The 24325-nt window shown below is 40.9% G+C and overlaps 1 protein-coding gene across 5 annotated transcripts in view; it reads left to right on the forward strand.

Annotated features, from left to right (window-relative positions):
* Positions 1–3626: 3626 nt before the first annotated feature.
* The window catches only part of ATF7 (activating transcription factor 7), a 72505-nt gene continuing 51806 nt past the window's right edge, over positions 3627–24325 (forward strand). For 3 of the 5 annotated variants that reach the window (XM_004692684.2, XM_012732515.1, XM_012732516.1), the window contains exons 1-2: positions 3627–3726; positions 22297–22365. In XM_004692684.2, coding sequence (XP_004692741.1) covers positions 22318–22365 — 48 coding nt within the window. In that variant the 5' untranslated portion in view covers positions 3627–3726; positions 22297–22317. Of the gene's footprint in view, positions 3727–4006; positions 4054–22296; positions 22366–24325 lie in introns of those variants that run through there. The other 2 variants (XM_012732514.1, XM_012732518.1) reach the window with 1 other exon arrangement.

Genomic DNA, 24325 nt, shown 5'->3' on the forward strand with positions numbered 1-24325 from the left:
ACAATATAAAGAGAAAGATAACCCAATTACAAAATGCATAAAGGATTTAACAGACATTTCTCCAAAGATGTATAAATGGCCAATAAGCACATCAGAGGATTTTCTACCTTAGTCATTACAAAACCACTATGAAAAACCACTATGAGGGGCCTCCCTGGTGGTGAAACGGTTAAAGCACAGCACTATAAAGCTATCTGCAGCATGAGTTCAATTCCTGGCTGTGGTGACCCACAGGGTGCAACAGACCTCCTGTCTCCCCGCTGCTCCCCTCAGCAGTGTACTTTGTCCATCTGCCTGTTCTGCTCCCCACTCTGTCTCTGGGGAATCCTCTCACCCCCTGCTCCTCTGGCCTGTATCCAGTTCTTGTGTGCATAAATAAATAAATCTTTTAAAAATATATCCAAATAAATAAATAAAATTGTGAGTATGAAAACCCCAGAAAACAGACCTGAGACCTGTGGCTTTCCAGAGGGGTGGGGAGAGGGAGTGGGAAGAGGAGAGGAAGTAGGGGGCACACAATGGTCTTTGGTGCCTCGACGGTAGGAGTGCTGTGGTGACTACACCTGAGGTGGGAACCGGGCACTGTCAAGCACTGGTAAGAATGTGGGAAAGGGTGCAGCAATAACAATAAATAAAGAATAAATAAAATTTTCAGCCCCTCCCCTCCCCACTTGTTAGTGTGAGGATATGAAGAAACTGGAAACTTGGTAGTTGCTGGTGGGAATGTAAACTGAGGCAGCTGCTTTAGAAAAAGTCTGTCAGTTTCTCAGGATGGTAAACATAGGGTTACCACATGACTCAGCAGTTCCACTCCTTGGTATGTATCATGAGACTGAAGAACAGTGTTCACATAGAGACTTGTATTTGAATGTTCAAAGCAAATTACTCATAATAGCTCCAAAATGGGAACATTCCAACTGTCCGTCAACTAAAGAAAGGACTATCCAGTCAGTAAGCTATCAGTTAAAAAGGGAAGAAAGTACTGATATATACAACATGAGTGAACCTTGAAAACATAATGCATAAGCAAAAGAAATTAGACACAAAAGGTCACATATTACACAATTGCATTTATATAAAATGACTGTAACAGGCAGATCCACAGATCAGAAAGTTAAGACTTGCCAGGGATTGGTGAGGGTTAAATGGGAAGTGATGTCTCATGAGTGACAGCATTTTGGGGTGAGGGAAATATTCTGACATTTTCCGTAGTAGTTGAATAACTTTGTGAGTATACAAAAAATCACTTAATGATATACTTTAAAAAGTTAACATTTCAGGTACGTGATTGTACCTGAATTAAAAAAAAAGAAAAAACTGGGCCAAAGGACATAACTGTTACAAAGTTAGGGAAGAGTAGGGAAAGGGAGAATGAGGGAGAGAATAGAATTCTGTTTTGGACACGTTAAGTGAAATATTGATCAGACATTTCGAAGTGGATTTATTAAGCAAGAGATATTAATTGGCAGTTCAGGGGAGAGGTGGATTAGATACAAAATTTAAGGAAACCCTATTAAATATGTAATACATTTAGCATGGTGCTTGGAACACAGTAAGACCTATAACTGTTGGTTATTCTATGTTATTTTGTATGTATAGAGTAATAGCCAATTGTCTTAGGATCCTTTCCTCTAATAGTTTTTAAATATTTATTCATGCACACAGAACTGAAGTACAGGACAGAGTTGCGGGGGTGTGAGAGGCTTCACCAGAGACAGAGTGGGGAGCAGAACAGGCAGATCAACGAAGTACATGGCTGAGGGGAGCAGCAGGGAGACAGGAGAGGTCTGCTGTGCCCTGTGGGTCATCTCCCTGGCTGGGGATCGAACTCTCCGTGAAGTGGCTGCAGCCAGCTTCATGGTGCTGGGCTAAACCCCCTGTGCCACCAGGAAGGGCCCAACCCTTCCTCTAATTTGTAACGTGACCTCTGTTATATAGGAATCTTCTTTATATGTTGAAGCTCTGTTGCTACCTTTCTTTCAAGTAGGAATTGTTTTAAGGGAGAGTAGAAGCCAAGACTTCTAGTGACTTCTCTGATGATTTGCGGTCACAAGAACACAAGATTCTCTTTGCTGCCTATAGAGAAACCCCCTTTCAGGGGATGCTCTGAGGACAGATGAGATTCTAGGGAGGACATTCAGAAAACTTAGTAATTAAAGCTGCAGAAGGAAGTTACTGAGGGAACAGAGATTCCAGAGGTAATATTTTGAGTCAACTCTCCTTACAATCATACTTTGTGGTAAAAACCACTTAACATAAAATTTACCATTTTGGTCGATATGAGAAACTTTTGACAGGGTCTCCCCAAGGTTCTCTCCTCACAGTTCAACTCCTGGTTCCACCACGACTTCTTCAAAGAGGCCCCCCGCAACACCCAGATGCTGCCCCACTTCTCCCTTTTCATCACCCTGCAGCACTCTTCACTGACTGACTTATTAACCATTTCCCCAACACCACGAAAATGTAAATTCTACAAGAGCAGGGCCCTCCCTGGTGGTGCAGTGGGGAGTTAGATCCCCGCCCTCCCCTCCAAGCAAACCCACATGGCGCAGCAGACCTCTCCTGTCTCCACACTTCTCCCTCGGCAGTGTACTTCATCCGTCTGCCTGTTCTGCTCCCCACTCTGTCTCCGGTGACTCCTTCGCCGTCCCTGTGCCTCTGGCCTGTACCCCAATTCTGTATGCATAAGTAAATAAATCTTTAAAAAAAAAAAAATTCTACCAGAGCAGGGACTTGGGTCTACTGTCTCCCCTTACCCTAAGTGGTGCCGTTCATTAAGTATTTGTCACCATTCTTGCTGAGTAATAAATCTAGTGCTATTTTACCCTCAGGCAGTTTTAGCTACTGTCTCACTTGACATGACAAATCTTAGTGAGGAAAATGGGATTGCTAGCCCAATGTGAAGATACTCCGAAGTCACACCTGGGGTCTTCGCACCTGAGACCCCAGGCGGGGGTCGTTGGGCAGGGGGCCTGTCTTCCCCCAACACATTCACATTCCAATTAATTCCAGTTCTCGAGCTAAGGGTATTTCACGCTACTCTACCATTCAGTTGACCCTGGAGGGCAGTAGGAACAAACTGTCCCCTTTTTTCCATTAGCCAGTGTTTGCGGTTGAGCCCCGAACCCCACAACTCTCCCTGCCCCACTCCCCACCCCGTAAATACAGTCGCACACGCAGCAGCGATTATGGCCACAGTGATGCTATTCAAAGTGCCAAGAAGAAATGCACCGACTTAGCTGCCTGAAACTGAATTCCCTCGCAAGCCCGCCTCGGTTTCGCCCAACTTTTTGCTTTTCAACAGCTTGGGGCGGTCTAAGCGCGCCTCGTTTTTAAGCGTGCTCCTTCGAGACTAGGTCTCTCTCCGCAGTATTCACTTCGCCGCCGCGGTCCCGCGGCCGCAGGCACCTGCGGACATCAGCTGTCCCTGACCCCACACCCGCCGTCCGACTGGGGCGAGCCGGGGGTACCTCGCGCGCTCGCCCCCAGCCTCGCCCCCCCAAAGCCGGGCCTTCGCCTTCGCGGAGCCCCGCCCCTCGGCCCCTTTCCAACGCTGTCCCCACAGATCTCGCCCTTCCGCCCCCCCACCCCCACCTCTCGCGAGAGGTGAGCGCGCCTGGCCGGACGAGAGGAAAGTATCTGCTCCGCTGAGGGGGGAAAGAAGAAGCTGGAGACAGATTGTGGGATCGAGCGCGGGCGGGCGGGAGGCGCCGGAGCTACCAGCGGGTGAGTCCTGTTAACATTAACTAGTCCATGGTCTGCCGGGAGTCTCCCCTCCAACTCTGGCCAGTCCCGGTGTCCCAGGCCGGGGTCTCCCCTCCCAGTCCGTGTTGGACGGGGGCGCTGAGGCGGTGGCCGGGCCCTGTCTGAGGAAGAGGGTGGGGCACGGACCAACGCTGGCCAATCAGAGAGAAGGAAGCGGCGATGGGCGGCCACGAGCACTAATGGGAGAGCGTCTCTGCCTTGCGGAGTGCCGCCCCCCTTCTCTCTCCCGCCTCCTTCCTTTGGGGGGGAAGGCGGGGCCAGAGGCCTGAAGTGTGGGGAGAACTTGGGGTAAGTAGCCCCCCGAGGGGGGGCACAGGGCGTGGCAAGGAGAGGGGAGTTGAATCCGGAGGGAATAAAGTCTAGTGGAGGCGAGCGGGCCGGGGGGAAGGGGAGGGGCACCAAACTGCTGGGAAACCCAGGGATTCCCCGGGAGTGGGTGGGGGGCTTGGCATGGGCAGGGAGGGGAGGAGGCTGGACGTGGGGACCGGGCGGTGAAACCGGGGCTCCGGCGTTGGCTGCAAAGATAGGGGCCGGGGACGAGAGCCGTGGCATTGCGAGCGGTTCTGGAAAAGGCCATCAGGGACGCGGTACCCGAGAGAGGCCGGGTCGGGCCAGAGCGGGCGGCCGCGGTGGGGACACCGCACCGGGCTGGGCTGAGTGGAAAGGCATCACTTGGGGAAGTTGGGGCAGCCGGGGACCCCAGGGAAGTGTGGGAACGATCCGCTGCAGTGGACTGGGCGGTAGCCTCGGCGTCGGAAGCAGCGGGGCTTTGGTTTGGGGCCGTGGGGGGGTTGTGGCACAGGCTGGGGACCGGCCTGGGCGGGGGAGACGGAGACTCCGGACTCCGTGGCCGCTGCGACTTCCTCTCTCTCCCCTCTGCCCGGCCGCCTCCCCTCTCTCGGCTCCGGGACGGGGGCTTGGGACCTGCACGGTGCACGGCGGAGCCTCGGAGGGAGTCGGTGTTGCTCTGAATTGCGTGTTGTGTTCCCTGACCGGGGTGCTCACTGCCGAGGGCACCTCCTACCCCAGATCCCCGCGCTGCTGCTTTCCTAACGAAAAGTTTGTTTTCTACTTAACAGAGGGTGGTTTTAGTATGTTTGAGGGTTGTGTAGGTTTGGGGTGGGGGTGGGGGGAGGAACGGTAGAGTTTTCTCCACAAGTCACTCGATCCCTGTGTTGAAAATCTTTGCAGTAGTGTGATTCTGGTAGTGACATCAGTTTTGATAGGTATTCTGTGCACTAAAAAAATACACAAACAGAAGTTTTTATAAAATGTGCCTTACCCACTTCTATTGAAGAGTGGCTACTTGCACGTAGTTGCTTTGTGTGCTTTTAAGATAGTCTCAATAAAACAGGTTACATATTTCAGGAAAGTAAACAAGAAAATTCAGTGTCTTCCTTAGTGTCCAGATTCAAAAGCTAAAGATATGTCATAATATCTTAGGGCAAGGGCTGGGGAAATCAAGCACAATTTGTACTTATACATGGAGGATGTCAGGTAAGTGGAGATTATTGCGAAATGTAACATGTCTGTAAGAAAAGAAGCTAAAGAAAAGTTTGGCAGCTGGACTAAGTAGTCTTACCAGTTTGTTCTTAAGTCTCTACAGAGAAGGGACCAGCCTTCGCCCATTGTCTGATCGTTGTGCATCATTCAATAATGAATTGAAGAACAGAACAACCAATTAATAACTTCTTTACTAGTGCGTAGATTTGTCTTTCATGTTTCCTCTTTTCTCCTTGTACTTTTGAGAAGCAAACTGGCATCTGGAAAACCGGAAAAGCTGTTAGAAGAAGAGAAACCAGAGTATGTGGCTTTGTATTGACCCTTGGTTTTCAGCAACCAAGCAGTTGAAGCTTTTTCTCCGGGCTAGGAAGTTGCCCTACAGCACTGACCAATTAATTACTGACCCTTTAGCGATAATTACTGATTTGGGTTACAGTATTTCACATTCAGAGCATTGCAGTTAGACATTCCTCACAGAGAAACATCCAGTGAGAGATCTGAGTCCCTTGTTTTACTCTTCCATCTTAGAATTTGCAATGACTTTGACTTGGACACTTAATTACGTGCAAGATTATTTTTTCCTCATTAGCAGAAAACTAGAGAGTGATAGTACTACTCATCTTTAAACTTGGGTCAAAGCTTACATCTTGTGATAGTTTTAGTGTTATTTGTGAGCATTTTTGTTTACCATGGCTTTTGTTTATTTACTTGAAGAATTTTCCCCCTCCCCACCCCAACACTGGCCCTCTTCCCTCCTGAGGATTTATTTTATTTATGCATCCAGAAGCCGGGGTGAGGGCCAGCGGTGTGTGGTGGTGGCAGAGAGAAGATTCACCAGAGACAGTGGAGAGCGCAACAAGCAGATCTACTGAAATACACTGCTGGAGAGGGGAGGAAGACTGGAGAGGTCTGCTGCACCGTGTGGGTCAGCTCCGGGCCTGGGATCAAACTCATGCAGTGTCTGACCCCTGTGCCACCGGGGAGGCTCCTAGTCTACTCTTAGGCTACTGCTTTGCCTCTCTGGTTTCTTCCTCAACACAGCTGCTCCGAAGTTCTGAGAAGTTGTTTGTACATGTCAAGACTGAGGTTTCCCTAGGCTTGCAGTGGGAGGGAGTGAGAGCTAGTGCTGCCTCCTATCCAGTCTGATAAGGAGGAGCCTTCTCCTTGCAAGGAAGTTTCAGGTGGAGCCAATAGCATTGTCTTATAAATGGCTAATAAATAAAGCTCTCCTCTTGAAACTAGTTTCTAGGCTGGCATACCATTGTCCCTTTTCCCTTGATAAAGATACTAAAGGTATAGATGTTTCTCTGAGAAAACCAAATGAAGTATTCATTTAAAAAGAAAAAGTATTTACTTTGTTGTTGGTTTCTTTGAAAATGGTATTATGATTTTAAAGTTCGTGAAAAAGTCTTTCAACTCTTTAGAAACATGTCAAAACAGGGCCCTCTCTGGTGGCACAGGGGGTTAAAGCTCAGCACTGCAAGCGATCCCCAGCCACTTCAGTGCAAGTTTGATCCCCGTGCTGGAGGTGACCACATGGCGCAGCAGACCTCTCCTGACCCGCCCGCTGCTCCCCTCAGCGGTGTGCTTCGTTGATCTGCCTGTTCTGCTCCCCACTCTGTCTCTGGTGAAACCTTTCACCACCCTTGCACCTCTGACTTGCATCCCAGTTCTGCATGCATAAATAGATCTTTAAAAAAAGAAAAGAAAAGAAACAGGTAGGTGATTTGGTGATGGAAGCCCACAGGGATTACAACTGAGATGGAATAAGGCACAAAATTATGTAAAAATAAACTATTATATTATTAAAAAAAAGAAGCATAGCAAAACAACTTTAAGCTTCTTGTTTTTAAATGGTGTCTTAAGAGGCTTCTTTTGCAATCAAGTATATTAATGAAATTGTATATATCAGTATTTCTGTTTATTTCAGGTATATTCTCGAAATGTGAAAATACATACTTGGAATCTCTGACGGGCAGTGGTTTAACTTCTGAATACTGTGAGGAAAAGGCCCCTGGTTCATAGAGACCTCGTTCCTTCACTAGACCCGCTTTCAGAGCATCCTTTACCTCATGCTGACGTGCCTTACTTTGCCACTGAAGCAAAAATCCTAACTCCTTATCAACATGGTTGTCTTCCAAGTATTTGATGATGTTGTGTCCCATAAGACATCTTTCTAAAAAAAGACATCTTTCTGTGGTAAACTTCAGTCATTTTTTAAATGACTTTTTTTTAAAGATTCATTTTTGCATATAAGAATTGGGATGTAGGCTAGAGATACAAAGAGGTGAGGATTCACAGCGACAGGAGTGGGGAGCAACACAGGCAGATAGGCTGAAACATACTGCTGAGGGGAGCAGCAGGTGAGACAGGAGAGGTCTGCTGTGCCATGTGGGTCACCTCCCTGGCCAGAGATTGAACATGTATTGCAACAGCTGGTCACAACTTCCTAGTGCTGAGACTTAATGCCTTGAGCCACCAGGGAGGGCCCTTAAATGACATTTTAAATAAAGTTCAGGCTCCTCATAATTTGCCTGAGTTTTTAGGGATTTTTAAATCTAGTCTGAATGTAACATCTCATAGCATTTTATAACTAAAATGTGCAAGGAGACAACTTATAAAACAAACTGCACTTTATGTATCCTTAAAGCTTAAGGACACTTTAAACTATGTAATTGATTTTTTAACATAATTGAAGACAACTATATCCGTGTAGTTGTCATCTTTTTAGTTTTGGTGTATTGTTTGATACAATATTTCTTTAGCCTATTAATCATCTTCCTATCTTTATATCACTGATTTTTAAAACTTGTCTTAGATCACTAGTAAATATAAATAAGTGTGGAAAAAGAGCTTTATAACATTAGTACACTGTCTTTAGGTTGATACTCATTGATTAATCAACCTTTGGGTAAAATCTACCTATTGTTTTGGCCTTCCCTAGTGGCACAAGGGGTTAAGCACAGCACTGTGATGCTATCGCCAGCCTCTGCAGCACAAGTTTGAACCCCTGGCCAGGGAGGTGACCCACATGGCACATCAGACCTCTCCTGTCGCACCCACTGCTCCTTCCAGCAGTGTATTTCAGTCAATTTACCTGTTCTGCTCCCCACTCTGTCTCTGGTGAATCCTCTCATTCCTCCTCCCCCCACCACTTTGGCCAATTCTTGTATGCATAAAAAAATACATCTTATAAAAACTACCTATCGCTTTATCACCTAACCTGTCTTTCCTGTGAAATATCAAGAAGTGTCCTGTTGAAATATAAATATATTCTGTCTCTGACATATCCTTGAACTTCTTGGCTTGTGATCCTCTCAAAAAAGAAAATCAAGTTAGACAGAAGTCTTAATTAGCTATCTTATACTGGTGTTTATATATCCCTATGTCACTTGCCAGTTGTTCATAGATACCTATTTAAGAAGTCATTTTAGAATCTTCCTGGAAAACAGTATTTTGCCAGTCTATAATTTCTGCATTCTACCTACCCTGGTCCTCTGTTTTTTTCATATTGTGATTTGAAAACTTTTAGAAAGAGATAGAACTCCCTAAACATTATAAATTATATATTGAAAAATTAAAACTATTGTCCTTATAGCAGTTTTATCTTAGCTACTCCATAATATTGACATTTCCAGTTTAGACTTGTTATTTTCTGTTTGGAATAAAATCCTGTACCAATTGTTTAAAAATAAATAAATAAAATAAACATACATGTATAATTGGCACTTGTAATTATAGTTTATTGGTGTGGTGGTCTAAATTTGTTCAGCTCTGTGCTTTAAGTGAAATGGGGCTGCAAATAATACCGAACATCAGAAGACATCTCTAGGGACTAAAGGCTGTGTTGGCAGCCAGCAGCTTCCAGCTTCCCTGTGTGTTAATTTTAGACCTGATAGTTGAGATGATGTTTGAGCAATTGAGCTGATAACTGCATTTTTAAAACACCTTCCTCTTTTGGGGATTTAATTTTTACTTTCATTTTTAGAAAACTACAAATTGTGACTGGGAGTGTTTGTGCAGAGTAAAGTAGTGTGCTGTTACATACAGGATGCATTTTTCTTTTGATATCTTCTCATCCATCTGAGATTGTTTAGTTATAAATTCTCCTGGAAAGCAGAAGGATCGACTTGGTGACCCCTCAAGGTCCTTTACAATCCAAACATTCATAAGTAGACTCTCAGATCAAGGAACTTACTGTTGAAGAATCAGGAAGAAAAATAGACTGTAAAGAAAATGAAATTGAGATGGTTCTGCTGACCCAGTGGGAATGAATAAACAAAAAGCGAAGAACATAGATGATGAAATAATAACTCCTTTGGGCTAAAAACAAAGCAAAAGTCAACAACAAATATTTTGCATTGGGTCATTTCATGTGTTAAAATATTTTATCATGACATTTTCTTTCCAGAATTTCCCTGGTGAGCACTTTGTGTGGAAAGAATTTTTTTTTTCTTTTTCTGTTAACTCATAGCATATTGTTCCTTGTCCTTTTCTTTAGAAACTTTTTTATATGAATAATGTACTCACTCGCTATATATAATAAAACAATATTCAGTTTGGTTTTTAAAAAGATTTATTTTTTAATTTATACATACAAGAACTGGGGTGTAGGCCAGAGGTACAGGATTTGCCAGAGATAGAGTGGGAACTAGAACAGACAGATTGATGAAGTACACTGCTGAAGGGAGCAGTGGGTGGGACAGGAGGGGTCTGCTGTGCCATGTGGGTCAGCTCCCTGGCCAGGGATCGAACTCAGCAAACTATAGTCATCAGTGGCTGGTTGGTGATAGTTTTTGATAGCACTGAGACTTTAATCCTGAGCCACCAGCAAGGCCTTCAGTTTTGAAAGTAAACTTTTGTAGCCTGGCCCTTGGAAAGGAAAGGTGAATGTTATAATTCAGGAAAGGTTTATGAAAAAATAAATTTGTTACCTAGTACTTTTTTTTGTTATTATGTAGGCAGGCATTTAGGAAAAATCCTCAGCTAAATCAAAGATGAGTTACTACAGTAGTTTTACATAGGACACCAGAATACTTTAACAGGAGAATAAAGCTTGTTATGAATTCATAATTTCACTTTTCTCACCTTGTAATTTTAACCCTGAATGTCCTTATACATTTGAAACCCTGTGGTGCAAAAGTTTCTTTATTAAGCAGTATTGCGTTTATCCTTAATTAATATCTACTAAAAATCTGACAGGAGCCTTTAGCTTCAAAAGTCTTTCTGTGAGTTTGTAGTTTCGATCTGTGTGGGAACAGTGTTAATCTGCTATAGCTTCACCTTCCCTCAAAACCCAGTTTTCTTTGCACAGAATTACCTGCTTATCTGGTGTAGTGGTATCTGGTATGTCTTTCTGACATATAGTGGGTAGAGGAGATTGATTTACCAAATTATTCAACTTTTATTTGAGGCTCAAAATTTGCTATGTAGTAGAAAAATTACTTGGTCTTCAGATTAAAAAATAGCTTTTTGTTTTTCTTTTAACAAGATATCTGCCTAACTATAAGAGCAGGGTGATTTATTGACTATAACATACAATTGCAGTAAGAGATTTATGTTGGCACCAACTTCTTGCTGATAATGTTTATTTAAGCCTTATCAAACTTGAATAACACCATGTTGGATTTATTTAACATGGTTTTTCTGGTATTTCTGGCACTAACATGTCTCCGATAGTTCCATTTTTCTTTTCATTTTTTTTTTTAAAGATTTATTTATTTTGTGCATACAGAACTGGGGTACAGGCCAGAGGCGCAGGAGTGGTGAGAGGCTTCACCAGAGAGAGTGGGGAGCAGAACAGGCAGATGGACGAAGTACACTGCTGAGGGGAGCAGCGGGCGGGTCAGGAGAGGTCTGCCACGCCATGTGGTCACCTCCGGGGCAGGCGGGAATCGAACTCATGCGGAAGTGGCTTTAGCTTCCTAGTGCAGTGCTTTAACCCGCTGCGCCACCAGGGAGGGCCCTCTTTTCATTTTTTAAGTTTTGGTCAAGAAACACTTTGCTAATCTTGCACATCTTTCTTTTGATTTGAAAATCAGTCACTGAACATTGAATACCTCAAATCAGTCACCTTGTTTTCTGTATGTGAACAGTCTTAAAAAATAAGTCTTTTTTTTCTTGAGAATTTCTGAGTATCTCCATGATTGTCATTCTGGAATAGTGTAGATATTTCCTGGGTCAGGTTCATTCTGAGGTTTAATATTAAAGCCTGTCTGTTGGGTTTGTTATTTTATGTAGCCTATTTAAGCCAATGAAAATTTAAACTTATCCTTAAAAAAAAAAGATTTATTTATTTATGCATATAGAACTGGAGTGCAGGCTGGGGGGTGGTGGTAAGAGGATTCCCCACAGACAGAGTGAGGAGTAGAACAGGCAGATCTACTGAAATACACTGCTGAGGGAACAGCCTCGGGTTAGGAGACATCTGCTGCGCCATGTGAGTCACTCTCTGGCCAGGGATCAAACTCTGTGATAGTTTTATAGTGCTGTGCTTTAAGCTGTTGCACCACCATGGAGGCCCCTAAAAATTTAAACTCATGCTTAAAGTAAATTTTTTAGAGTTGATTGCTATTGGTTTATTATTTGAGGGATCATACTTTACCTGAAAATGAGAAGGAAAAAACTCAAAAGGCAACATGATATTTTTGACTACCTACTTGTTTTCCAGGAATTTTTCTACCTTTTTTTTTTTTTTTAAGATTTCTATTTATTTATTTATGCAGACAAGAACTGGGGGTAGGTAAGAGTGCATGGGATGAAGGACTCACCAGAGACAGAGTGGGGAGCAGGAGCAGGCAGATGCACTGAAACACACTGCTGAGGGGAGCAGTGAGCAAGACTGGAGAGGTCTGCTGCACCCTGTGGGTCATGGGGATCAGAAGGAACTCAGAATTCATGCCACAGTGGCACATAATTGTAGTCTTTCTTTGATACTACACCAGAATCCCAAAGGGGATAGTTTCCTAAAGTTTAGTTATTATGTAGAATATGAAATCATATTTATTATCTTTTAATACATTGTTAAATTAAATACATCTGTGACATTAAAATACACTAGCTTGCTATTTAAATAGATCTTTGCTGTATTATTAGAACCTCCAGGTCTCAAGAAATTACAGAGATTCCTTGAGATCACTTTGAGAACTGCTGTTTCATAGTTCTGAACTTGAAAAATAGGGCCCTCCCTCGTGGCGCAAGGGATTAAAGTGATGCTTTCTGCAGCCACTGCAGCACAATTTTGATTTGAGACCAGGGCAGTGACCCACGTGGCATGGCAGACCTCCCCTGTCTCCCTCACTGCTCCCCTCAGCAGTGTATTTCAGTCCATCTGTCTGTTCTGCTCCCCACTCCGTCTCTGGTGAGTCCTCTTATCTCGCCTCCATCGCACCTCTGGGCTATACCCCAGTTCTTGAATGTATGAATGAATAAATTAAAAAAAAAAAAACTTGAAAAATACAGCCGTTTACCTGAGGGAAGAAATATAAATTCTCCAGCCATCTCAGTACTTCTCAAAGGGTAGGCTAGTAACCATGTGTGACAGAATTACCCAGGGCTTTGAAGTGTAGATTCTTCGCAGGCAAGAAAATGAGAAGGCCAGATAATCTGTATTTTACAAGGTGCTCAGTAGAATATCCTAATTTGATAATGGTGGGACTGGTTTAATTAACCTTATCTTAAGAAAACCTAATTTCTAAAATTTAAAAGTCAAAAGTCAGTAGTTAATAGTCATATAAAAGTCCTTCATAACAATTAACATACACATTTTGAAATTTGACAGACATTAATTAACCATATTTTTTAATTAGTAATGTCTCTAAATACTAGGAGTTTGCAAACTAAAATCAGATAGTAAATATGTTAGGCTTTGCAGGCAGCGTCATAAAGTCTTTGTAACTACTCAGCCTCTGTCAGTGAAAGCAATCATAGTCAATATGCAAAGTAAGTGTGGCTTTCTTCATAGAACTTTATGGACACAAAAAATTAAATGTCATATAATTTGCACGTGTCCTGAAATACTCTTCTTTGCTGTTTTAACCACTTAAAAAAACAGAAACTTTTCTGAGTTTGTGAACCATACTAAAATAGGTGGCAGACTGGATTTGGTCCACGGGTTGGAGTTTGTCATTCCTTGATATATAATTGGATTACGAGTTTTTAAGTTATGTTAAAATACGCTGAATGTGAATAGTAGGGACATTTAAAAATTTTTAACTTTTGTAATGTAGCAATCTTTTTTTTAATATGTTTATTTTTACATCATTTTGTACATTTTTTTTGTCTCAATTGTAATCCCCGTGGTTTTCCCATCACCGAGTCACCCGTGGCAATCTCTTTTTTTTAAAGATTTGTTTATTTATGTATACATAACTGGGGTGCAGGCCAGAGGGATAGGGAATGAGAGGATTCACAGAGAGAGTGGGAGCAGTACAGGTAGATCTACTGAAATACACTGCTGAGAAGAGCACTGGGCGGGACAGGAGGGGTCCGCTGCACTGTATGTATGGGTAAGCTCCTGGCTATGGAACAAACTCATGCTGCAATGGCTGGTGAAAGCTTGGTAATGCTAAGACTTTAACCGACCAGGGAGGCCCTTCAATTTTCTTATGTGAAAATATGCAAGTATATGCAAGTTGTTGCAAATTTGTGTTTCTAGGCATATATTTATAGAGTAAACATATGAGAAACAACTGTTAAATGCCAAACTTTTGGAAAACAATTCAATTGGAAATAGTCAGAATATAATTCAATTAGGAGCTATTTATAATTTTAGAAAAAAAATTGGGTAGTCCATTTTAAACCTCATTTTAAAGTTGATTTGTGATAGAGAATAGCAACTTTATATGATTTATAAATTGTCGTGCAACTCTCAGGAGTTATAAAAAGATGTGGTGTCCATTTTTATATCTTTCTTATCTTGTGGAACAGGTAACCAAGATTCAGCCCAACCTCAACTTTTGACTCATATTTTGTTTATTTTTTTTTAAGATTTATTTATTTATGCATACAAGAATGAGGTATAGGCCAGAGGCAGGAGTGCTGGTGGTAGGAGGATTTGCCAGAGACAGAGTGGGGAGCAGAACAGGTGGAGCTACTGAAATAACACTGCTGAGGGGAGCAGCAGGTGGGACGAGAGGTCTGCTGTGGCCATGTGGGTCACTTCCTGGCCAGGGATTGAACTCGTGCTGTAGTGGCTGCAGATAATTTCATAGTGCTGCTCTTTAACCTGTTGCGCCACCAGCGAAGGCCCTCCTTTGCTTATTTTTTTGTAATTCTCTACCTTGGTTTCCCAGTCAATTTATTGGCAAAGCGCTTTGCAAAAACTCTGACATAAACCGATAGTTAATTAGTTTAAGATTATAGTAGTAAATGTGCTTGCTTTCTTATTTTTAAGATTTATTTATTTATGCATACAGAACTGGTATATAGGCCAGAGGGCAGTGAAAGGATTCACCAGAGACAGAGTGGGGGACAGAACAGGCAGATCGTGGAGGTACATTGTTGAGGAGAGCAGTGGGTGAGACAGGAGAGGTCTTCCGCACGGTGTGGATCATCTCTGGGGCCAGGGTTCGAACTTGGGGCACTGAAGTGGCTGTGGCTCGCTTGCAGTGCTCGTCCTAACCGCTGTACCACTTTGGAGGGCCCTAGTAAATGTGCTTTCTACATAATCCTTTTGGAGCAGATGGTTTACCTATTAATGAAATAATACTCTATGCTAAGCTGTTTTTATGCTACCTAATATAATGGATATTGAACCCATGAATAGAAATTATGAATAGAAATTTCAATTCCTAAATCATCCACTACCCAGTAGATTATTGTTTCCAGGGTTCATGTAGCCAGCATTATAATCTCACAGTTCATATGCTTATTGGAATCTTTTCCTTAAGCAAATTTCTAGATTTAAGCAGCAGTACTGAGTACCCTATGAAGAATAAAATGTTAAGACTGCCATGCTGGATAGTTTTCAGTTTGTACTCTGCTTAGCAGCAGCTAAATTATTTTAGAATCTGAAACTTGGTATCCAAAGTTTTGTTCGTGGAAGAAAACTGTATATAATGTCTTTTTTTTTTCTTCTTATTTTAAATTTTTTATTTTTTTCCATCGTTCTTCATTTGTGCTTTTTTCCATCTCTGTTGTAATCCCCATGGGCTTCCCACCACCTATTTACCCGTGTGCCATCGCCACAGTCCAGTGCACTACTAATCGAGCCACTAGAACTCTTCGATGCCTGTTGAAATTCTTTAGTTCGTTTATAAGAGGAACTGAAAGAAGTTCAGGACCTGCTAGGCTTGATTTCAGGTCTCTGTATTCCCTTTGTGATGGGTGGTTGTGGTAGTTTCTGTGTTTAAGATAAGTCATACTGATTGTTAGGGAGCCTTCACAAGATTCTAAAATGGGTCCTTGGCGGTAACAGAGGAGAACTGTCTTGAATTGCTTGATTTACCCCATGTCTATTTCTATATGAAACTGTTAGTTTATAATTTTAGGGGGAAAATTGGTAGTCTATTTTAAACCTCATTTTTAAGTTGATTTGTAGTAGAGAACAAGCAACTTTATATGATTTGTAAATTTACTATTAAAGGATTTAGAAGAGATGTGTCTTTAAGAAAAAAACTCAGACATGCTTTTTTAAATCATGCAGATAAGCATTCACTTTTATTATGAGATTTTAATATATAGTTTCGATTTATTAAAAGCAGTCTGTCATCATCATAGAGACTTTGGACAATACTAACAGTATAAAGAAAAAAATGAAAACATCTAGAATATGATTACCTAGATATAACATTATAAACATTTGATCTTAATTCCCACATCTTTTCCTATGCTTATTATTTTGTTTGTTTTTATAAATTTGGTATTGTGGGACACATACAATTTTATATCCTGTTTCCCTTCTCCCCAACTACTGTATAGCATTTTCTCATATTAAATAATTTTCAGAAACATTCTTAACTTAAATATAGTCTATTGTGAGACAATACCTTAATTTATATTTACCCTTCTTAAACATTTAATGTTTGTTCTTTTTTGTTATAAGTAATGAACAATTTAATATATAAATGGTCTGTGTTTTTTATTTTAGTCTCAGAATAAAGTCCTCAAAGAAGAATCACTTGTTTAAAGGATAGAAAACATTTAAAGACACTATAAATATTGCCAGATTGCTTTCCAGACATTGTTGAAATATGTATTACCTAAAGTATTGTCTGCTACTTCTTTGATGCACGTTCTTTTATACTTAAAAATATAACAGCTGTGGGCCCTCCCTGGTGGCGCAGTGGGTTAAAGCACTGCACTAAGAAGCTTGAGTTCTGCATGAGTTTGATCCCCGCCTGCCCTGGAGGAGATCCACATGGCGCGGCAGACCTCTCCTGACCTGCCCGCTGCTCCCCTCAGCAGTGTACTTCATTGATCTGCCTGTTCTGCTCCCCACTTTGTCTCTGGTGAATCCTCTCACCCTCCACATCTCTGGCTTGTATCCCAGTTCTGTATGAATAAATAAATAAATCTTTAAAAAAAAAAATAACAGCTCTGGCCTAGGTTTTGTTTTAAAGGATTAATTAAGGGTTAATTTGAAAGAGACCTCTCTCCTTAATTTTAATAGTCTAACCAAAAACTATAGAATTTCATCTGTGTTATTTGGATGTTAAGAAAACCATAGCATTAGTTGGGTATAGTAACATGTGCCATAAGCACAAAATAGTTGTAAATACGTATTCAAAATCTATCTTTACTGTATATAGTTTTAAATACATAAATACCTGCTTAGATACAGTTTTGTGGATGTGGTTTTCTGTGTAAAGCTTAAAGTGTAAAATTTCAGCAAAGTATTCTTTATTATCGACCTCAGATTAAATCAGTAAATATTTATTGAATATCACCTGTGTCATGAGAAGAAAGCCTCCCAGAAATCTTAACCTAAATCTCTATATCTTACCCCACCCCTTTTTAGTCATAGATAACACAGACATTTCCTTTTTTTATTCATGAAACCAGGTAGACCTTTTCCTAGTCACCATTTTCCTAATCTCACCATTTCCTTTCTCTAAACAATAATTTCTATTCTAGAATTGATTTCTTTGTATTCTGACAATAGTATTTGTCTCTTTTTAGACTGTAAAAAAAGTACTATGGGGGCAGAAACTTCATTTATTGTTGAATTCTGGAGCCTTGAGTGTATGGAGACACTGGATAAAATATTTAGTGAAATAATTAATTTAAAAAGATTTATTTATGCGTACAAGAAATGGGGTACAGAAGTGCAGGGGTTAAGAGGGCTACCCAGAGACAGAGTGAGGAGCAGAACAGGCAGATCGACTGAAACCTACTGCTGAGGGGAGCAGTGGTGAGGCAGGAGAGGTCTGCTGCGCCATGTAGGCCAGCTCCCTGGCTGGGGATTGAACTCTTGTGGCAGTGGCTGCGAAGGACTTCATAGTACTGTGCTCTAACCCCTTCTCTAATCTTCCTTGTCTAATCTTTTGCCAAGACTGTTAACTCCACCTTTCTGTGCTCTTATTTATACACTGTAATTGCTGGCAAAAGAATGGTAAACGATTACAAAGAATAAGAGCAATAGCATGCGATCTAATATGTGTACAGATCAACTTCCAATTGAATGTGTAAATGAAATGATCATTCTTGCCACATACTTGCAATTTTCATACCAGATGACAGAAGTTGTCTGTTTGATCAGGCTTTTTCAGGCTCCTGAACCTTCTTTTAGGCCCATCCGTGTACCTTTTTGTAAAATCCAGTTCTAGCAAAAATCCTCTACCCTGGATATCTGATCACTAATATCTGATCAGGTTCCTTAACCTCTGTCTTCACCCCACAGAGAGGGTCTGTTCTAAGCAAGAATCCTATTAGTTTGGTTCAGCCAGAACCCCTGACCCCTGAAAACATGTCTTAGTACTTTTTTATACATGGATATCCATCTGGTCCTTGTCTCTGAGAGCCCACTTAGCTATGCTTGATTCATAACTGAACCTGTTTCAATATTAAGATCTCTTTTCCCATATTGCTGTAGTACTGAATAGAATCTGTTTTTCACTGTTTGAGCTACTGTTTAGTTCTGGTTTTAATTTAACATAGATAAGTGAAAAAAAATTTTTTGCAAAGAACTGTTATCATATTTTTATGTCTATTTTGCCTGGCTCTTAGTAGTTCTTTAGTACTAGTAGTTGAATGAAATAATAGCTAATCTGAACTCCTTGATATTTATAATATATATGTCCTTATTCTTTTTATCTATTAATGTCTTCTTTTTGTTACTGTGAATCTACATGTGTATTTTTTTTTTAAAGATTTATTTGTGCATACAGAATTGGGGTACAGGCCAGAGGCTCAGGGGCGGTGAGAGGCCTCACCAGAGACAGAGTGGGAAACAGAACAGGCAGATCGACGAAGTACACTGCTGAGGGGAGCAGCGGGTGGGTCAGGAGAGGTCTGCCACGCCATGTGGTCTCCTCCGGGGCAGGCGGGAATCGAACTCATGTGGAAGCGGCTTCAGATTCTCAGTGCTGTGCTTTAACCCGCTGCGCCACCAGGGAGGGCCTCTACATGTGTATTTATATATGACTTCCATTCCTTATTGAATTTGATTCCCCTTTTTGCAGCAGTTGGGTCACTAAAGAAATAGTCACATTAACCAGGTCTAGAGAATTGGCTGTATCCTCAGTGATAGCTTCATCCATCCATCCATCCTCACTGTGTTTAAAAATAAATTGTTCGGTGCATAGACACACATACATACACATAAAGAATCAGTATACTTCTGACTAACAAAACTATTTAACAGAAATGGCCCCAGTTAATAAAAATCATCCTCTAAGACTTGAATTTTCTTCGTGTCTCTCCCAGCATTCATATGTTTTCTCTTTTGAGTAGATACTAATTTTTGCCATTTATACATTTGGTGACTGAGTCCCAGAGCCTTTTCTTTAGCAGATTTTGCCTTTGGGGTAGCCTTCTTACTGTCTTTGTTTTCCTGTTCCAGATCTCCACTGAAACATCTCACTTTCCCCTGGAAATGTCTCTAAATCTGTGTATCCCTCCCATTTCTTACTTAGTTCTATAAAATGCTTGAGCTTCATCATGGAGAATAGTTCCAGAAGCAGACAGACTTGTATGCTGTGCTTGACACGTGACCTACTTGTCGAGCAAGCACAGGAACAGATGGACTGTGAGTTAAGTTCTAGTGAGTGACACCGAGAGTCAAGATTTGATGCTTTGTGTCAGCCTGTTTATGCTACAGAAGTGTGCTTTCTGTTTTTGAGACTTCAGTTGGACCGCTATTACAATTAGAGATGTAAGCACCAACCAGAAACTAATAGCATTCTTCATATATAGCAGTTGATGTAGCAAACTGGGAATGAAGACATCTTTTTAAATATAGCTGTATATATTTCTTTAAGTGGGAAACATCATTATTGTTAAATATTTGATTTTTAAAAAAAGACAAATCATTTTAAAGTGAAAAAATGTTAGTATGGAAATGAGGAAAGACGAGATTGAGGGAATGATTTAAGAGCAATTGTGGGTGTTTAAGAGAAAAGTCTTTTTCCTTCCATTGTGATTTCCTTTTGTTGAAAATGGCAAAACAAAAGCCAGCAAATTGGGAAGGAAGCAGGAAATCCTAGTTAGTGACTGTCAGATTTGAATATTTAGTAGCCATGAAAATGCTTTATTTTTGTTACATTTTAGCACTTTTCTCCTCATTCATTTTTGCCTTTTCCCTGCCCTTTTAGAAAGTCATGAATTATCACCTCAGTTTGCTAATAAGGATGTAATTAAATAAAATTTGTGATTGTACAAAGCTAACATTTATGATTGTGGCTTGAGGGAAACCATTCCAGAATCTAATCACTTTCTGTACCCCTCCTGTCCCACTCCTCAGCCATGAATCGTGCCTTCTTCTAAGTAGAAAATTTAACCTCAAATAACAGAACTAAGGTAAAAATAAGGTGTGCCTGACCCTTTTACATCTGCTCTAGCCCTTTTAATTTACTTACTGGTTGAAAATATGTTAAAGGACCTTGTTGAAATAAAATTCTCATTTCATGATTATGTTAGAGAAGCAGGTTCTGGAGTACTAGAAGTGAAATTCTCTTCAGTGTAGTAGTTGTTAGATTTTTCCAGAAATGAATTGCTTTCCAGAAATGCTGTTTTTAGCCATAATGACCTTGATCTTTGCATTTATTTACTTGTATTTAATTTTTGTATAATGTCATTGTTACAGAAAAAGCTAAAAAATCATCATGTATTTAAAACAAGCGCACAAACCAGTTTCCCTTGGCCTGGGGCTGTGTGAAGAAGAATAAAGCTCTCATTTTGCCAGTACCCAATCATCAGCTTGAGTTGGCATCTCCTAGGAACAGAATTTATTGAAGCAATTTATCCTGGCTAAATGTGATATAAATCTGTGTACACCTATGTACATACAGGCTCTTCCATTACTGAAGCCGCGGCATCCGTTTCCTTCATAGTTAGGCCCTGCTTCTATCATGTTGAAAGATGACTTAAGAAGTCCTTTTTATTTTATGGAGCACCCCACAATTTTAAACACTGATTAGTGTGGAATTAATGATCAGACTATCAACCCTAGGATGAGTCTTAGAAGAGATGTTAGCTAGCTATTCTCTTGAGTTTTAGCCTGGTTTTCTGATTACAGTCCCAATTCTTTAACATTTTATTTTAATGTAGACCCGACTAAAGTTAATCTGACATTTTAGGTTATTTCCAAGATAAAAATGTGAAGTTTGGTTATAGTTTTGAAAATGTATCTAGGCATATTCAAATTGTAGTTCTTCCTCTTTCATTGTTCTTGTTGATATTCATTTCTCTATAGTGGAAGGATATTTGAAAATGTCCTTTAGGAGTTTATTGACACAATTTCTATCCGTCCCTCTACTCTCCACCCTTTCAACATACTGCACGGTAGAAATATTTTTACCAGGGTTTGCATTTATAATCCGTATTCATCTCTACTTCTTCATTCCTAGTAAGGATATAAGAAATTTCCCCAGCATATTCATATTAGCATTATTGTTCGTTGACAAAGAATTTTGATCAACATTTCAAGAGTTTAGCTTCAATAATTAAAAAACAACAACAGTATAAAATATAAACCCTGTTAAATTCTTCAGAGAAAGAAAGAGGACGGATGGTGATGCCTTTTAGTGCCATTCTCCTATCCCCTGCAGCAACAACACATCTGTTGGCTGCAGCAGAGCAGCCTAAGAACTCTGGGCTAGAGCAGCACAAACAGCCGGAACATATTCACCCAGTAAACCCCCAAAGAGTCGACATTTGTTTTATTGCTGCTTTTAAAAACCTGGCCATAAATAGAATCAGAGGGGGGAAGGGCACCGATATTTCTCCATTTGCCACAGACAATTGGGGGTTGGGGGTGGGGAGAGAGAAGGAGCCTCCCAGAGGGGAGAGAAGGCTTTTATTTTTTTATTAATGAAAATCATTTCCCGTGTAGCTCAATAGGATGGGTGCTTTGTTTTCTTTGGCAATAATCTGGGATAAACGGCCCTTGCCAGCAGTCTCATAGTTTATACACCAGGGAGCCAGATTATGGCCTTGTAAAATGGAGCACCCCTCCTATAATCCCTTAATTAATTAAATGACAAATTTTGGTCTTCTCTAGTTCAGAAATATGGCTTCCGCATCGAGCGTTCAGTGGACTTATTGACATAGGGAACTGCACTGATTGTAATTCAGCAGGCTAGAGAAGTGTGTTATATATACACTGTAGCTGAATGAGGGAAAATCTAGCAAAGGGTTAGAAAGTTCTTGACTATTTAGGTCTAAATTTTTCTAATTACAAGTTTCCGTTGAGGCACAGTAGATCATATGCCACCTGTCTAATGGGTCTCCCCAAAGTAGCCTGTGTTTACAGCTTTGATAGATGGCATTCTTGGAACACCTGTTTCCAGGCTTGATATTTTTGAAGCACTTTTTTTTTTTTACTCCAGCGTATTTAACATAACTTTTTCCCCTCTTCCCCCTCCTCAGCTCCGCTCTGCTGTATGAAATATGGGAGACGACAGACCGTTTGTGTGCAATGCCCCGGGCTGTGGACAGGTACGTTTACAATATACTTTATTGTGAATGTCTCGTTGTGAATCAAAGTGGCTGTTTTATCACTAAGGCAAAGAGTTTAAAGCCGGTATTTTACGTGATCACTGGAGGTAATCAGATCAGAGGATTTGCAGTGTGTAAATCCAAGTTATGAGGAAGTGCAGGCACTCTACCGTAATGAAATCTGCCGTGCTCGCTTTCATATTGTTATTCTGCTGGCGTTTGTTCCCCAGCACACAGTGTTGAAGAATACGTGTTGCTCTCTACTCCTTTCTAAAGCTATCCATCTAAATACTACACAAGTTTAGAAATATCTTCTCCTCAGCCTTCATGGATATAAAAGTCTGCTTAACATATTTGGATAGGCAGCTGGGAAGAGGCCCATTCATTGTGAACCCCAATTTGCCAGGGTCTATTTGAATTTTTTAGGAAAAAATATGTTTCTACTGTTGATTCAGAAAATCGTTGTTAGCAGCTAAGGTGGGTAATACAGCTATGAAATACATCCCTAACACAGAATCTAAGACCTCAGTGGAATGTATGAATTACAGGATTCCTTGGATGTTTTCCCTATCAGACACCCTGAAATGCTGTATTCTCTGTGTCCATTGCCATGTATTGTTTGCATATGTATACATTATGTGTCATATATTTTCATCATCTACTTTTTTAATGAAGTGATTTTGTAGAAATTGCACCACTGTAAGTCTTCTGAGATCCTCCCTATGGCTGTATTTCACAAAGCATAAGGGAAGGTATACAACGAAAGTTTTATCTGACTACATGAATTGATTTTATCGAAACTGAGCCTTGAATTTCTTTTCATTTAGGAATATGTCATGTGACTGTCCAGTGACACTTACTGGTGGTATGTGAGATTGCAGACTTGTTCTCTTACATACTAAATGCTTAGACAAAAAGAAGAGTTGAGTTCCAGAGATTCCTAAGAATTGGAATTTGAGAGGTGAATGGGAATGGGGGGTGGTAACAAGAAATGAGCAAAGGGATAATTCCAAATTCCAGTAAACGCTGAAATTTTCAGAAAGACTAAAAAGTCATTATATCCTGAAGTAAGTATTCAGCATTAGAGGGTATATTTCCTTTCTTGTCAAAATTTTTACCTTTATTGTTAACTGAAAGCTTTCCCTACATGGTTTATGTCTTACTACTTTTAAAAAAGATTTATTTATGCATATAAAAGCTATGGTGTAAGCCAGAGGTATGGGGGGGTGAGAGGATTCACCAGAGACAGAGTGGGGAGCAGAACAGGTAGATGTACTGAAATACACTGCTGAGGGGAGCAATGGGGAGACAGAGGTCTGCTGTGCCATGTGGGTCAGCTCCCTGTCTGGGGATGGAACTCATGCTGCAGTGCCTGGGGTTAGCTTGATGGCACTAACCCCTGCACCACGAGACAAGCCCTGTTTTTTAAAAAAATTATTTCATTTATTTATTCATACAAGAATTGGGGTGCCGGCCACAGGTGCAGGAGGTGAGAGGATTCACCAGAGACAGAGTGGGGAGCAGACCGGTGGATCTGCTGATAAACATTGTTGAAGGCAAGACAGGAGAGGTCTGCTGTTCCATATGTGGGTCAGCTCCCTGGCTAGGAGTGAATTCATGCACCACAATGGCTGGCAATAGCTTGATAGTGCTGAGACTTTAACCCCTTCTCCACCTTCTTTCTTACACACCAGTCTAGTTGAAAGAATAGGGTACATGTGTAGCAATTTTTTTGGACAGTTTTATTGGAGTGCATATCTGAACCTGATGCTTCCAAATGTTTGTATGAATTTGTGGATAATAGTATTTACTGTGACGTATGTAATGGATACCTAATACCTTTTTCAATTCTGTCCTTTATTTCAAAGATTTGCATTTCAAATGAAAAGATTTACTTTCTTTACATTTGTTTTTCTTCACTTAATGTTTAAGCTGTTTAATACCTGTACCCCCTCTTATT

The sequence above is a fragment of the Condylura cristata genome, unplaced genomic scaffold (assembly GCF_000260355.1).
Source record: "Condylura cristata isolate star-nosed mole 26May11 unplaced genomic scaffold, ConCri1.0 scaffold00034, whole genome shotgun sequence".
Classification (NCBI taxonomy): domain Eukaryota; kingdom Metazoa; phylum Chordata; class Mammalia; order Eulipotyphla; family Talpidae; genus Condylura; species Condylura cristata.